Source organism: Nymphalis io, chromosome 11 (genome assembly GCF_905147045.1).
Source record: "Nymphalis io chromosome 11, ilAglIoxx1.1, whole genome shotgun sequence".
NCBI lineage: Eukaryota > Metazoa > Arthropoda > Insecta > Lepidoptera > Nymphalidae > Nymphalis > Nymphalis io.
The window spans coordinates 10,016,869-10,030,570 of NC_065898.1; the positions used below are offsets into that span (position 1 = coordinate 10,016,869).

General features: G+C 35.7%; 2 protein-coding genes across 2 annotated transcripts; one reads left to right on the plus strand and one right to left on the minus strand.

Annotated features, from left to right (window-relative positions):
- Nucleotides 1-12,450, plus strand: LOC126771716 (serine/threonine-protein kinase Tor-like). The gene is made up of 11 exons (XM_050491745.1): nucleotides 1-504; nucleotides 1,326-2,087; nucleotides 2,348-4,929; nucleotides 5,434-5,600; nucleotides 5,689-5,974; nucleotides 6,133-7,874; nucleotides 7,953-8,112; nucleotides 8,188-8,403; nucleotides 8,475-8,846; nucleotides 9,788-10,102; nucleotides 10,442-12,450. Exons 1-11 carry the CDS (start codon nucleotides 282-284, stop codon nucleotides 10,874-10,876), a joined length of 7,260 nt encoding a protein of 2,419 aa, XP_050347702.1. The 5' UTR covers nucleotides 1-281; the 3' UTR covers nucleotides 10,877-12,450.
- Nucleotides 12,367-13,560, minus strand: LOC126771801 (cytidine deaminase-like). Its single transcript, XM_050491907.1, has 2 exons — nucleotides 13,336-13,560; nucleotides 12,367-12,938 (listed from the first exon to the last, which is right to left on the minus strand). Exons 1-2 carry the CDS (start codon nucleotides 13,370-13,372, stop codon nucleotides 12,511-12,513), a joined length of 465 nt encoding a protein of 154 aa, XP_050347864.1. The 5' UTR covers nucleotides 13,373-13,560; the 3' UTR covers nucleotides 12,367-12,510.
- Between the last annotated feature and the right edge of the window lie 142 nt (nucleotides 13,561-13,702).

Here is a 13,702-nt window from a genome sequence, read left to right on the forward strand (position 1 = left end):
GAACGTTTATTTTTATGTATTTCAATAAAAATAAATGAATGTCCGCATGTTTTTAATTTGTTTACGTTTTTTAGAACATACTGTTTAATTTGTGGAGTGAATTATTTGCAAAAAATATGATGAACAAAATGTGCTTTAGTGCTAAATACGTTCTACGATTAAAAAACCATAACGGTGTGAAATAACTACAAAAGTGAATATGCGCGAGTTTAATCATAATTGACTACAGTATACAGAAACACAGTTAAGTCCTTCGTCAGAGTGCAAGCTAATTAACCAAAATGACCAGCCATCAAGTTTCGGATTTGATATTGGGCTTAAAATCTCGACACACTGAGACTCGACATAAAGCTATACGAGAGCTTGTGCATTTTGTAAAAACGGACCTGGGGGAAATGTCTCAGGAATCTTTAACACAAGCTTTCGATGAGTTTAATCAACAAATACATCTTCTAACTTCAAGCTATGATAGCAACGACAAGAAGGCTGGAATATTGACAATAGGTAATATTGATTAGAGTTGCAATTTCATTCAAATGTTATTAAAAATCAGTTGCAATCAAATATTTCTTTACAAAGGTTTTTGTAATTAGATTCTTATACACTGTAGTAAGTTTACTTTATATATTTGTATTAAATTAAGTACTTCGAGAGACATGGTACCAGATGAATTAAATATTATATTTGGCTTACAAATATGTAACAATACCGCTTATAGTGATCAAACCCCTATAACAACACAAATCCCCTATATAACACAATAATCTATTAAACTAAAAACTTCTAGAAATTCACATCTCGATTTTGGGTGGGAAGTGGGGTTGAATATTCACTAGTCTAATTCAGAGGTATCAATGTCAATTAATCGGAGGAGGGGCTCAGCTCCCCTTACCCCTTTAATTCGACACTATTTTAGTCTAAAATGGAGGTGACTAAACCTCAAAAATTTAATCAGGAATATTTTGGTAACCATGGGTTTCCGCGGGTGGGGGGAGTGTTACAGGAGGGTTATATTTCCGTACCCATTGTCATCCAAAATCAAGATGCGAATTTCTAAAGCCAACCCGAAAAAACTTATTATTGATTAGGAGTGTAAATATTAAATTGGCTAGTTATCTACTGTTTGGTGTTAGTAAAGATTTCAGTTAAGATCCATTAAAATAAAATTATATTCATACAAAGTTATTGTAATGATTTAACAATAAAATTAATTCATTATAATAGTTAAATTATTTGTTTTAGTTAAATTAGTTTTATGTGAAATATGTCCAAATAAGAGTTATTGTTTTTATAAAATAAGAACTAAAATCTCATTTTTATTACAGTTTGTTTAATAAGCGGTGATTCGGAGGCTCACAAAACAAGAATAAACAGATATGCTCAATACTTAAGAAACATATTTCCTTCAAATGATATAAATATTTTAGAATTAGCTGCTAAATCAATGGGACGAATTGCCACAACACTTGGTATAAAAAGAGGAGAATTTGTTGAAATTGAAATAAAACGAGCTTTTGAGTGGCTGGCTGAAGAAAGAAATGAAGGAAAGAGACTTTCAGCCTGTTTTATTCTAAGAGAACTTGCAATTGCAATGCCTTCATATTTTTTTCAGCACATTAATGGCTTCTTCAACTATATAATGTTAGCACTTCGTGATCCTAAGGAGCAAGTTAGAGAAGCAGCAGGAAAAGCTCTACGAGCTGCTTTTGTTGTTACCGCCCAAAGAGAAATACCTGAACAAAGCAACAAAGCTCATTGGTATATACAGTGTTATGAGGAAACCATGGCTTCATTTACAGATACTATGGCAAGAGAAAGAGTTTTATCCAGAGATGATCATGTGCATGGAGCTTTATTAATTTTCAATGAACTTCTAAGATGTTCAAATTCAAATTGGGAGAAAAAATATACAGCACTTATGCAAAAACTGGACTCTGAACAAGAAATATCTGAAGAAATTAGCAGCTTAAATCGAAAAAATCATTCATTATCATATAATTATGATGAAAGAAATCAATGCATTAGCATTTCTGAATCTAGTATTTGCAAAAAGTTAATAATAGAAAAGTATGATAAAATTGCTGTTGGTAAGTATTATCAATACATGTTTTTATTTTTTAAAAGATTTCATTATATGTATGTATTTGTCATTGTAGTTTTGCATCATATTTTTTTTAAAAGACAAAAGTCAACTGTGATGAGCCAATAGAAAATTACATAGAAGAATTATTTATTATTTAATTAAAATGTACAATAAAACAACCTTCCATCCACTTCCCACATAGAAGTTAAAAGAAATGTTATAGTTTAAATATATTTGTATTAACCCAAAATTTATAATTTTTAGAGGTTATGGCACAGCAAATATCAAGATCTCACAATGTACATCAAATGCTTTTGTTAATAATACCAAGATTGTCAGCATTTAACAGAGAAGCATTCGCACGGAAGCATTTAAAATCTACAATAAACCACCTGATCACATTTTTGAGAGGAAGAGAAAAAGAGAAGGCAATGGCTTTCACAACATTGGGATTAATATGTGTTGCCATGGAGGACGACATTCAACAATATTTATCTAGAATTATTGAAATAATAAAGGTGACTTTACCACTAAAAGATGTACCAAAGAAAAGGAATGGAACGGAAACACCTCTGTTAAACTGTGTAACATTGTTAGGTATTGCAATGAAGGAAAATGTTTCAAATGAAATAAGGGAGCTTTTAGATCCTATTTGTGCAACTGGGTTGAGCCCACAATTGACAACATGTCTTAAGGAACTCAGTCAAAGTTTACCATCCTTAAAAAAAGAAATAACTGATAGGTTACTTCACATTTTATCTCTAATATTAAGAAAAAAACCTTATATTTCCAACAACACAGAGTCTCCTTCGATGTTAATGTTATCAACAGCATTGTTAATTGAGCCACACGATGCTGTTAAGTTAGTTTTAGCCCTACACACTCTTGGAACTTTTGATTTTGAGTGGAATAATACTCTTATGTCTTTTATTAGAAGATGTACAGATCATTACTTACAGTGTGAACAACAAGATGTGCGCTTGGAAACTATAAAAACTGTGGCAAAATTGCTTATCAAAGCCATTGAAAGAAGTGCATACACAAGTTCGCGAACTTTAAATACTTTGATTGATGAATCTCTAGGCAAACTTTTGTCAATTGGTCACTCAGATTTTGATCATGAGGTACGCTATAGAGTGCTAGAAATTTTTACTAATCCAATATTTGACAAGTACTTAGCCATTGAAGAACATCTCAGTTGTCTTTTTGTCGCAATTAATGATTCAAACAGTGATGTGAGTGAATTAGCTTTGTGTATTGTTGGAAGATTGAGCAATATAAATCCAAGTTACACTACACCAGCATTGCGTCAACTGTTTGTTCAAATTTTAATGGAACTGCAGTACTCAGAATCATGTCGAAATAAGGAGCAATCACTGAGAATGGTGAACAATATTATTTCACATGCTCCAAGATTGACTCGACAATTTGTAGATACCATTCTTAAGGTGCTTGTGCCCATACTGACAGAGAGTGAGAGTAATTCTGTTATGATAACAACAATTCTAAAAGCTATAGGAGACTTAGTCGAAGTAAATGGTGGTGGAAATGCCTTGGTACAGTGGTTACCGGATTTAATTTCAGTACAGCTTGAAATACTTTCTGATCCAAATCAAATGGAAAAAAGGAGTGTAGCATTATGGTCATTTGGTCAAGTTATAAGTGCCATCGGCTATGTAGTTACGCCATACATGGAGTTTCCAACTTTGATGGATATGCTACTAAATCTTTTAAAAACCGAACAACATGCAAGAGATAGGAGAGAAACTATTCGTGTTTTGGGTCTTTTAGGTGCCTTAGACCCCTATAAACATAGGATTAATCAAGGATTAATTGATTTTCAAACAGTGTCCACATTAATACCTATAACTGATACGGCTTCCACTCACGATAATTTTGATACAAATGTCAGTGAAATGCTTGTGAGTATGTCGCCATTAGTTTTGGACGAATTCTATCCAGCGATTGCCGTTACATCTCTAATGCGTATATTACGTGATCCACTTCTAGCCCAGCATCATACAAGTGTAGTTCATTCTGTTACTTATATATTTCAAACTTTGGGTATTAAATGTGTCCCCTATATATCGCGTGTTACACCCAGCCTCCTTTATGTGATTCGTACAACTGATAACCACAACTTCAGGGAGTTCCTATTTACAAAACTAGCAATCATTATATCAGTAGTTAAGATTCACATACGAGCATATTTGGAAGAAATATTTGATTTAATTAAGGAGTATTGGACGCCAGATAGTCAGCTACAAAACACACTAATTTTACTAGTCGAGCATATAACCGTAGCTATTGGAACTGAATTCAAAATATATCTGCGGAAAATTTTGCCAAATATATTAAGAGTTCTAAAATGTGACAACAGTAAAGATAAAATTTTAACGGAAAAGCTGTTGCTTGCCATACAAAAGTTTGAAAACAATTTAGATGATGTCCTCTTGTCAATAGTGCCGACTATTACCGGGCTATTCGATGGAAGAAATATTCCGATATCTATATCAAAGTTGGCAATGGAGACCATAGAGCACTTGTCTATGTATCTGAACTTTAGGCCGTTTTCGGCAATGATAATACAAGCACTAGCAAAAGTCTTGGAGAACAGTCCAACTCTGCGCCAAACGGCAATGAACACTCTTTGTGCGCTGATCGTCCAACTGGGACGACAATATATAGACTATATTCCCTCGGTAGATCGAATATTAGTGAAAAATAAAATTCAGTCTCCCAATTACATTGTACTTGTAACGAGACTACAAGTGATTTCGACATTAGCATCAGATGATGATTACTTAGATGAAACAAGATTACGATTGCGAAATCTGAAAACGGATGTAAGTAAATGTTCATTATCATTAAAGACAGTGGCGGATTTACCAGCAGGCTGAGTAGGCTTCAACCTAGGGTGGCAGATTTTTGGGGCGGCAAATTTTCCGTCAAATCCATCAAAGAAGAAATCAAAAAAGATTTCTTCTTGACGGTTTTCTAATATTTTAAAGATAGAAGTCTGCAACAAATTTTGCCGATTACTTGACATTGTACATTTAACGGTGCAGCAAAATTCCACATTCTAGAATAAAACAGCCAGTTCACCGCCCCCTAACGGTCAGTCCCGCATATCCTCATACTCATGTGGGGGAAACGCGTAAACGCGTATTTCCAGCTAGAAAATAAACGCTTCCAATCAGTAGTAGGACTAGCATGTAAAAATATAACAGTTGCCGAGGCAAGGGCGGCAAAAACTATACAGCCTATACCTTGAAAATTTGTAAATCCGCCACTGATTAAAGAAAATGTACGTAAGAATGTCAGTGTGATGTTAATATTTTATTTCATAGGTCGTAAGCAACAGTGATCCGCAGTCAATTCAGAAATTGACATTAAATGTAGATAAACTGCGAAAGTGTTGGTTGGTTAACAATTTAATATCGAAGGAAGATTGGTTAGAATGGCTACGCCAGCTAAGTGTCGGATTTCTTACAGAGTCAAATAGTCCTGCAATGCGGTAAGTTATATTATTTTTTGACTATAGCATACTATTGATTTTTTATTATTACCAACACTAGAGTGGCTTTAACGTGATCATTTTGCAGAGCATGTTCGAGCTTAGCACAAAACTATCCACAATTAGCGAGTGATTTGTTCAATGCTGCATTTATGTCTTGTTGGACGGAGCTGGGTAAAGAGCCCCGGTATGAATTGGTGACGGCCTTAGAGCGAGCCCTTTCAGTCCCCGACGTGCCCGAGCTAGCACTAGCCGTGCTTAACTTAGCGGAATTCCTCGAACATTGCGAAAAAGGCGCCTTGCCTATATCTATAAAACTACTGGGTGACACTGCCATCACATGTAGGGCATACGCAAAAGCTTTGTACTATAAGGTAAATAATAAGAATACATTGCCTCAACTAATTGCTTATCCCAGAAATTTAAAGTTTTCAGAGATAAACCTTCCAAAAAATACATTTATGTGTTACATATGTTTTTTAACTATATTTATAGATTCATAAAAATCTCAACATTTTATATGTTTTTATAGGAAGAAGAGTATAGAAGAAATCCTTCAACACAAGTTGTTGAGGCTCTTATTCATATAAATAATAAATTACAACAGAAAGAATCTGCTAATGGTTTGTTAGAAAAAGTGATAATGCAAAAGAAGAATGGTGATTGCTCGTTGAATGTTCATGTTCGCTGGTATGAAAAGTTACACAATTGGGATCAGGCATTGGACCTTTACAGTAAGAAGTTAGAAGTAGAACCACAAGATATCGAGTCGAGGATGGGCATGATGCGCTGTTTGGAGGCCATGGGTGAATGGCGGAAATTGTATAACATTACTAGTGAGCAGTGGGATTCAATGGCAGATGATAACAAACATAAGTCTGCTAAAATGGCTGCAGCAGCATCTTGGGGTCTTCAGGAGTGGGATTCCATGAAAAAATACGTGGAGTGTATCCCAGAGGATAATCAGGAAGGAGCCTTTTACCGAGCAATTTTGTCCATACACGAAGGACAATGGTCGGAGTCGAGACACTACGTCGACTTAGCGAGAAATTTATTAGATGCTGAATTATCCGCAGTAGTTGGTGAAAGTTATCAGAGAGCGTATGGAGCATTGGTAAATGCTCAACTATTAACCGAGTTGGAAGAAGTAGTTACATATAAACTTGTAGAAGAAAGAAGGAGTATCATACACAGAACTTGGTGGACGAGGCTCCAGGGCGGTCAACGTTTAGTTGAGGATTGGAGAAAAATGCTTCAAATACGCAGCTTAGTATTAACCCCGCGCGAAGATTTTCAGACTTGGTTGAAGTTTGCGTCACTTTGTAGAAAAACGGGTGCAATAAATCAAGCACATAAAATAGTCCTTTCAATATTAGGTAGCGATCCAGTGACTAACCCGGATGTGTTGCTACATGCACAGGACCCTAGAATCGTTTTAGCGTACAGCAAGAACTTGTGGGACGTTGGAAATAAACGCTATGCTTATGACGTATTACAAAGACTTGTAGACACATCTAAGCCGGATAATGAAGATCAATGTAGATTGCTTGCACGTTGCCATTTAAAACTCGGCTCCTGGTGTGAATCTCTTCAAGAAATTAATGAGCTTTCTATTCCGGAGATTTTGAGGAACTATAATGAAGCTATCATTCTAGCCCCAGAGTGGTATAAGGCCTGTCACGCATGGGCTTGTATGAACTTTGAAACCGTTTTGTTCTACAAACAACAAGACAATATTTCGGAGAGTAGTATAGCTGGAAGCTCAAGTGAGAAAAAAATATCACGAGCAGAGTTTATCAACAGTTATACTATACCGGCTATTGAAGGTTTCTTCAAATCAATTAGTCTGTCAAATGGAAACTCTCTTCAAGATACATTAAGACTACTCACGTTATGGTTCGATCACGGCCATCATCCAGCAATCTATGATGCGTTATTCGAAGGTGTTAGACAGATTGACGTTAAAATATGGTTACAAGTAATACCGCAACTAATAGCACGAATAGACTCGCCGAGAAGTTTAGTTGCTAAATTAGTACATATTTTACTCATAGATATTGGAAAGACCCATCCACAGGCGTTAGTTTACCCTTTGACAGTCGCTACTAAATCTTCTTTTGTCACAAGAAAATCTGCCGCAAATTACATTCTGAAAACAATGAGTACTCACTCATATAGACTTGTCAACGAGGCGGCCATAATATCAGAGGAATTGATCAAAGTAGCCATGTTATGGCACGATCAGGTTTACACCGCACTGGACGACGCTTCGAGGTAACACTCGAACAATTCGATATCCTGACGTGGAGTGAGCAATATCATCATAGTCTCATTCGCTTTTGTCTATTTTAGGTTGTACTACAGTGAAAAAGATTACAGGGGAATGTTTCGAACTCTGGATAAAATGCACGCGATGCTCGATCGTCCGCCGGAAACTCTGAAGGAGGTTTCATTCTTACAAATGTACGGGCGGGATCTACAGGAGGCACATCGGTGGTGCGAACTGTACAAGGTATGGTCGCTGCTCAAAGTATGACCGAGGCCGCCTGAGACGAGATGACACCGCTAACTGCAACTTACTCCACAGGAGAGCAACGAGGAGCGGTTCCTGAACGAGGCGTGGGATCTGTACTGCCACGTGGTGCGGCGTATCGGCCAGCAAGTGCGCTCGCCCACGTCGCTGGAGCTGCAGTACGTGAGTCGCCGCCTGCACAGCTGCCGCGACCTGGAACTAGCTGTGCCCGGCTCCTACGTGCCCGACCAGCGCCTCATACGCATCGCCACCATCGACACGCACTTGCAGGTCCCAACATTACCTTCTTTCTCTTTCTGTCACTATGGACGTATCCTATTGTGTATAACTTCTTGTTTTAGGTGATCAAATCGAAGCAGCGGCCTCGACGTCTCACCATTCGAGGCTCCGACGGAAAACAGTACATGTTCCTTCTGAAAGGTCACGAGGATTTGCGTCAAGACGAAAGAGTCATGCAGCTGTTCGGACTCGTCAACACGCTCCTCCAGGCGGACACTAGCACTAACAGGCACGATCTTGCCATACAGAGGTATGCAGTCGTACCTCTGTCTCCTAACTCGGGATTGATCGGTTGGGTACCGCAGTGCGACACGCTGTACAATTTAGTTAGTGACTACAGAGATAAAAAGTCGAATAAATTGACTTTAACCAAGGAACAGCAGATTATGATGAGCATGGCGTCCGACTATCAGAAGTTAATGCTGAAACATAAGGTATGAAATTAGGTCGCAAGCTATTACGTACGTTGTAGTCATCACAAACACATTCAATACTGAAATGTTTTTTTTTTTTCACATGGTTAACTTATCTAGTAGTGACTCACTTCACTATACATTAAGTTTCACTACATCAACAAATATTAAATAAATAAATAAACCGCAATAATTTAACTATATAAGCGTCAATAGCGCAGTGGTTTGGAGACTGTCAAGCAATGAAAAGATCAGGTTCGATCCTGACCCGTTGGACTATTGTCGCCTCTACTCCTAAAGCTTAATAAGGGGCATAGTATTACTAACATTATTTAAATAGAATACGATTATAAAAATAAAAATCCGTATAAAATAAGAAGTTGTATAATTAGCGTGTAGGTAGTGCTTAAATATATATTTTAAAGATTTTAGTTTGTTAAAAATTTTAAAATAATTTGTTGTTATTTCCGGAACCTGATCATCGGCTGGTGCAATAGTTTTCGTTAACCCGACATGGAAAACAGTTTTTCAGAAATACAATGGAATATTAGATTTCATCAAGTTAACCTTTGATACTGATTCGAGCATAATTTCCATTTTCATAGTTAATTTTAATATCTGGTGTTGCTAATAAAATAATCCATTCTCGATATTAACGAATGTGTAGATGTTGTAACGTCTAACTTTTAAGTTATATATTTTTTGATTAGTAAAAATGTTTTAGAAATGTATCAGTTGGAATATTCAATATGATTTTTTGTTGTTGTAGTAGTATAAAAAGATACAGCTGATATAAAAATATAGTATCGATGCTGAAAACGCATATAATATTTTATATAAAAACTAAATGATTACTTATTTATCAATAAGTATAATACATCTGTTTGTCTGGATGTACAAACTACTACTGCTATTTGTATATTATTTATTACATCATTATTATAAATTAAACTTATTTCCAGGTGGAAGTTTTTGAATACACACTTTCTCAGACACCTGGAAATGATCTGTCGAGGCTTCTTTGGCTAAAAAGCCCATCTGCGGAGGCATGGTTCGAACGTCGAACGAATTACACGCGATCTCTGGCGGTTATGAGCATGGTGGGCTACATCCTTGGACTCGGAGATCGACATCCTTCTAATATCATGCTGCACAGAGTAACCGGCAAAGTTCTTCATATCGATTTCGGAGACTGCTTCGAAGTTACGCAAACCAGGGAAAGGTTTCCGGAGAAGATTCCGTTTAGATTGACGAGAATGTTAATCGATGCTATGGAGGTAAAGAAACTTTACTACACAATAAACTCCGCGAGGATAAATAAACACATTAACTTTTCACCTGTTTCTCTTTTTAATATGTTTGTTTATTTATTTTTGTTAAAAAAATGCTGTTTTTTTTCTAGAAAAGAAAGTAATACAATAACATGTACAGCCAAATCAGTTTGGAGATATGTTTGTGTTTTTAATATATTTATTGCCATTTTAGTATTAATTTTTATATGTGACGGCAAGCATTTTTTTTTATTTTTTTTTATTTTTATTAGTATTTATGGAGTTAACTCCATATTATATTATTTCAAAACATAATTGTTAATTATTGTTTTACATGTTTCGTAGGTGACTGGTATAGAAGGCACATATCGTTTTACATGCGAGTCAGTGATGCATGTTCTCCACAAGCATAGAGACAGCGTCATGGCGGTCCTTGAAGCTTTTGTCTACGACCCGCTGCTCAACTGGAGACTTATAGATAATGAAAAGCATTCTATCACAGAGTCGACTTTCTCGTCTGATATAGATTCCTCTTATTCTCTTCCGAGCAGGAGCCGTAATCATCTTCACTACGAGTCCTTGGAAATGCCGGCCGAATCTAATCTCAATAAACGCGCTTTGGCGATATTGAACAGAATACGAGACAAATTGACTGGGAGGGACTTCCCCCACATAGAAGCAGTGGTCAGTGTGCCGAAACAAGTGGATCTCTTGATAAAAATTGCTACGAACAATGAGAATTTGTGTCAATGCTATATGGGATGGTGTCCGTTTTGGTGAAAAGTTCGTGTATTATATAGTTCGAGTTTCGCAGTGATCTACATTCATAGTGCATATTCGTAAAGTTCCTAATATATAAACAAGTCACGTTATGAATACATATGAAGTAAGTATTCTATATTATCTTAACATTTAAAGATTTCAAGTACTCGTATTTACTCATAATGACTACAAGAAGGTGTCTATAAGGTGGCTATCTTTTATTTTACGATTGATAATAGCTGATGTAGGCGTTTAATGCTTTGAATTTAATTTATTACTGATTCAAGATATTTAAAATATTTTATATATGCCAATCTTAAGAATATATAAATTATATTCATTTCATAACTTGTGTTTCACAGATAAGTTGGCATATGTTTGAGTAATTAGGATTTATATGAAAACTTGCTAAGAGCGATAATAAATACGACTACTCAGCTCATTATTGCACGAGTCTGCTCGGTTTTAGAGTTATTCGAGTTAAATATGTTATCGGAAATGTATGTAAATCGTCATGCTACTAGTATTATATATGTGAAAGTCTGTATATTTGTTTCTTTGTCACGCAAAACGCCTGGATGGGTTTGGAATAGAGATAGATATACAATTCGTAGATTTTCTACATTTCCTGTAACATATAAACCCTGTCGAATGTCGACAGCCTACACACGTCATCTTTTTTATATACGTCTCATTTACCGTACCGTAACAGCCTGTAAATGTTCCACTGCTGGGCTAAAGGCCTCCTCTCCTCTTTTTGAGGAGAAGGTTTGGAGCTTATTCCACCACGCTGCTCCAATGCGGGTTGGTAGAATTCACATGTGGCAGAATTTCAGTGAAATTAGACACATGCAGGTTTCCTCACGATGTTTTCCTTCACCGTAAAGCACGAGATGAATTATAATCACAAATTAAGCACATGAAAATTCAGTGAAAAAAAATATATAAACCCTATACATATAGAATTATATGATACTGAAGCTATTATTCACTAAGAAATTGCAAACATATAACTTTTTTTAATGTTCTCTCTCGGTCAAATATTCTCAATATCGTTAATTAAATACTTATAAATAAACCATTTATTAATATGCTATTTAAAGTTTAATATGTTTATTGGTATAATATATATCAATAAACAGATTACTGAGGTATCTTTGTAGAATAAAATTCTATCAATCTCTGCATATAACAAGACGAGCAGGATGGCGTGGTTGGTGGATGCTTGCCTTTCACGCCGAAGGTTGTGGGTTCGATTCCCACCCAGGACAGATATTTGTGTGTATGAACATGTCTATTTGTCTTGAGTCTGGGTGTAATTATCTATATAAGTATGTATTTACAAAAGAAAAATAGTATATGTTGTATATCAGTTGTCTGGTTTCCATAGTACAAGCTCTGTACAAGCTTAATTTGGGATCAGATGCCCGTGTGTGACAAATGTCGCAGGATATTATTATTATTATTATATAACAAAACACTGATGTGTTTAATAATGTACTTTCAAGAGTGTAAGTATTATTTTATCATAAGACACATTTTAAAAATATGTAAAATCTTTATTATATGTGAGTAAAAATAAATGATAATTAAATAAAAATGTTTTACTGTGTAAATGTTTCGCTTAAGTCTACATCGCTATACCGAATAGATCATTTCTCGACAACACTGTCTTTTTTATAACTGACGAATGAGAGTGGTAACAATTCTGACAATTTCGTACACAAGACTTTGTCCAAAGTCGGTTTGCTCAAATACACTTCTATGTCACCATCCGAACCACAGAATTCGCTTAGAGTTTGTCTACACACACCGCAGGGCGCCGTAAAGCAGTCCTTTTGATAGGCCACCACAGCCACTGCTTTGAAATTCAAATAGCCTTCGCAAACAGCTTTCGGTACAGCCGCCCTCTCTGCGCAGATACATGGCGTAAGCGTCGAGTTTTCTATGTTACATCCTGTATATACTTTTGAACCATCTTCTGTGAGAATTGCTGCACCCACTGCGAAATTTGAGTATGGACAGTACGCTCGTTTTCGTACCTCCACCGCTTCTCGCAATAAACTTTTTATAACATCGCCTGCAATAAAAATATTTCTTTCTTTAACTGAATAACACGGCCCTAATCAAGATCTTGATAAGGTAGTCGACCTTCCGGAGTGTTCGTACGATATGGGTCTGTTGAGTAATAACATTATTTACTAATCTATTTTTTTTAATTGAAACATTTTCCAAATTAGTTTGTACAAAAACCAACACAAAGTAAATATGAAATTTTGCAAAGTATTATTTACCAATAGATTTGGAATGTAGGTCAATGCGTAACAGTAAGCTTGCTAATAAAAATAGATTTCCTCTATAATTTAGCGCAATCATTGCGAGCTCAGAATATTTATCTAACATATTAAAGAGAGAAAAAAACATTTTCAATTTCAAATTAAACTATATTTTTATAAAATGAGGCCAATCTGACTTACCCAATGAACTGAAGTCGACAATTTTGGAATTATCCATTAGCGCGTAATTATGTTCGTAATTGTATAAAGTACGTGGCGAATTGTAGAGGCGTCCAACTCTCTATGTGGTCACCGGTCAACTGTTGTCTGATTATCGCTAACGATTGTTGATTAAATACTCTGACTTTTACAATTGAAAGTATCTTATGTGAACTTATATTATGAATTGAGACTGTTGATACACATGAGTTACGTAAAAATACTATGCTCAATATTAATCAAAATTAAACAAGAAAAGGAGACTTATTAATCGCGAAACTAGAAGAGCTCCGTCTACGTACAAAATGTTATATATGTTATATTTGTTTCATTATTCCTTTCGCATTCT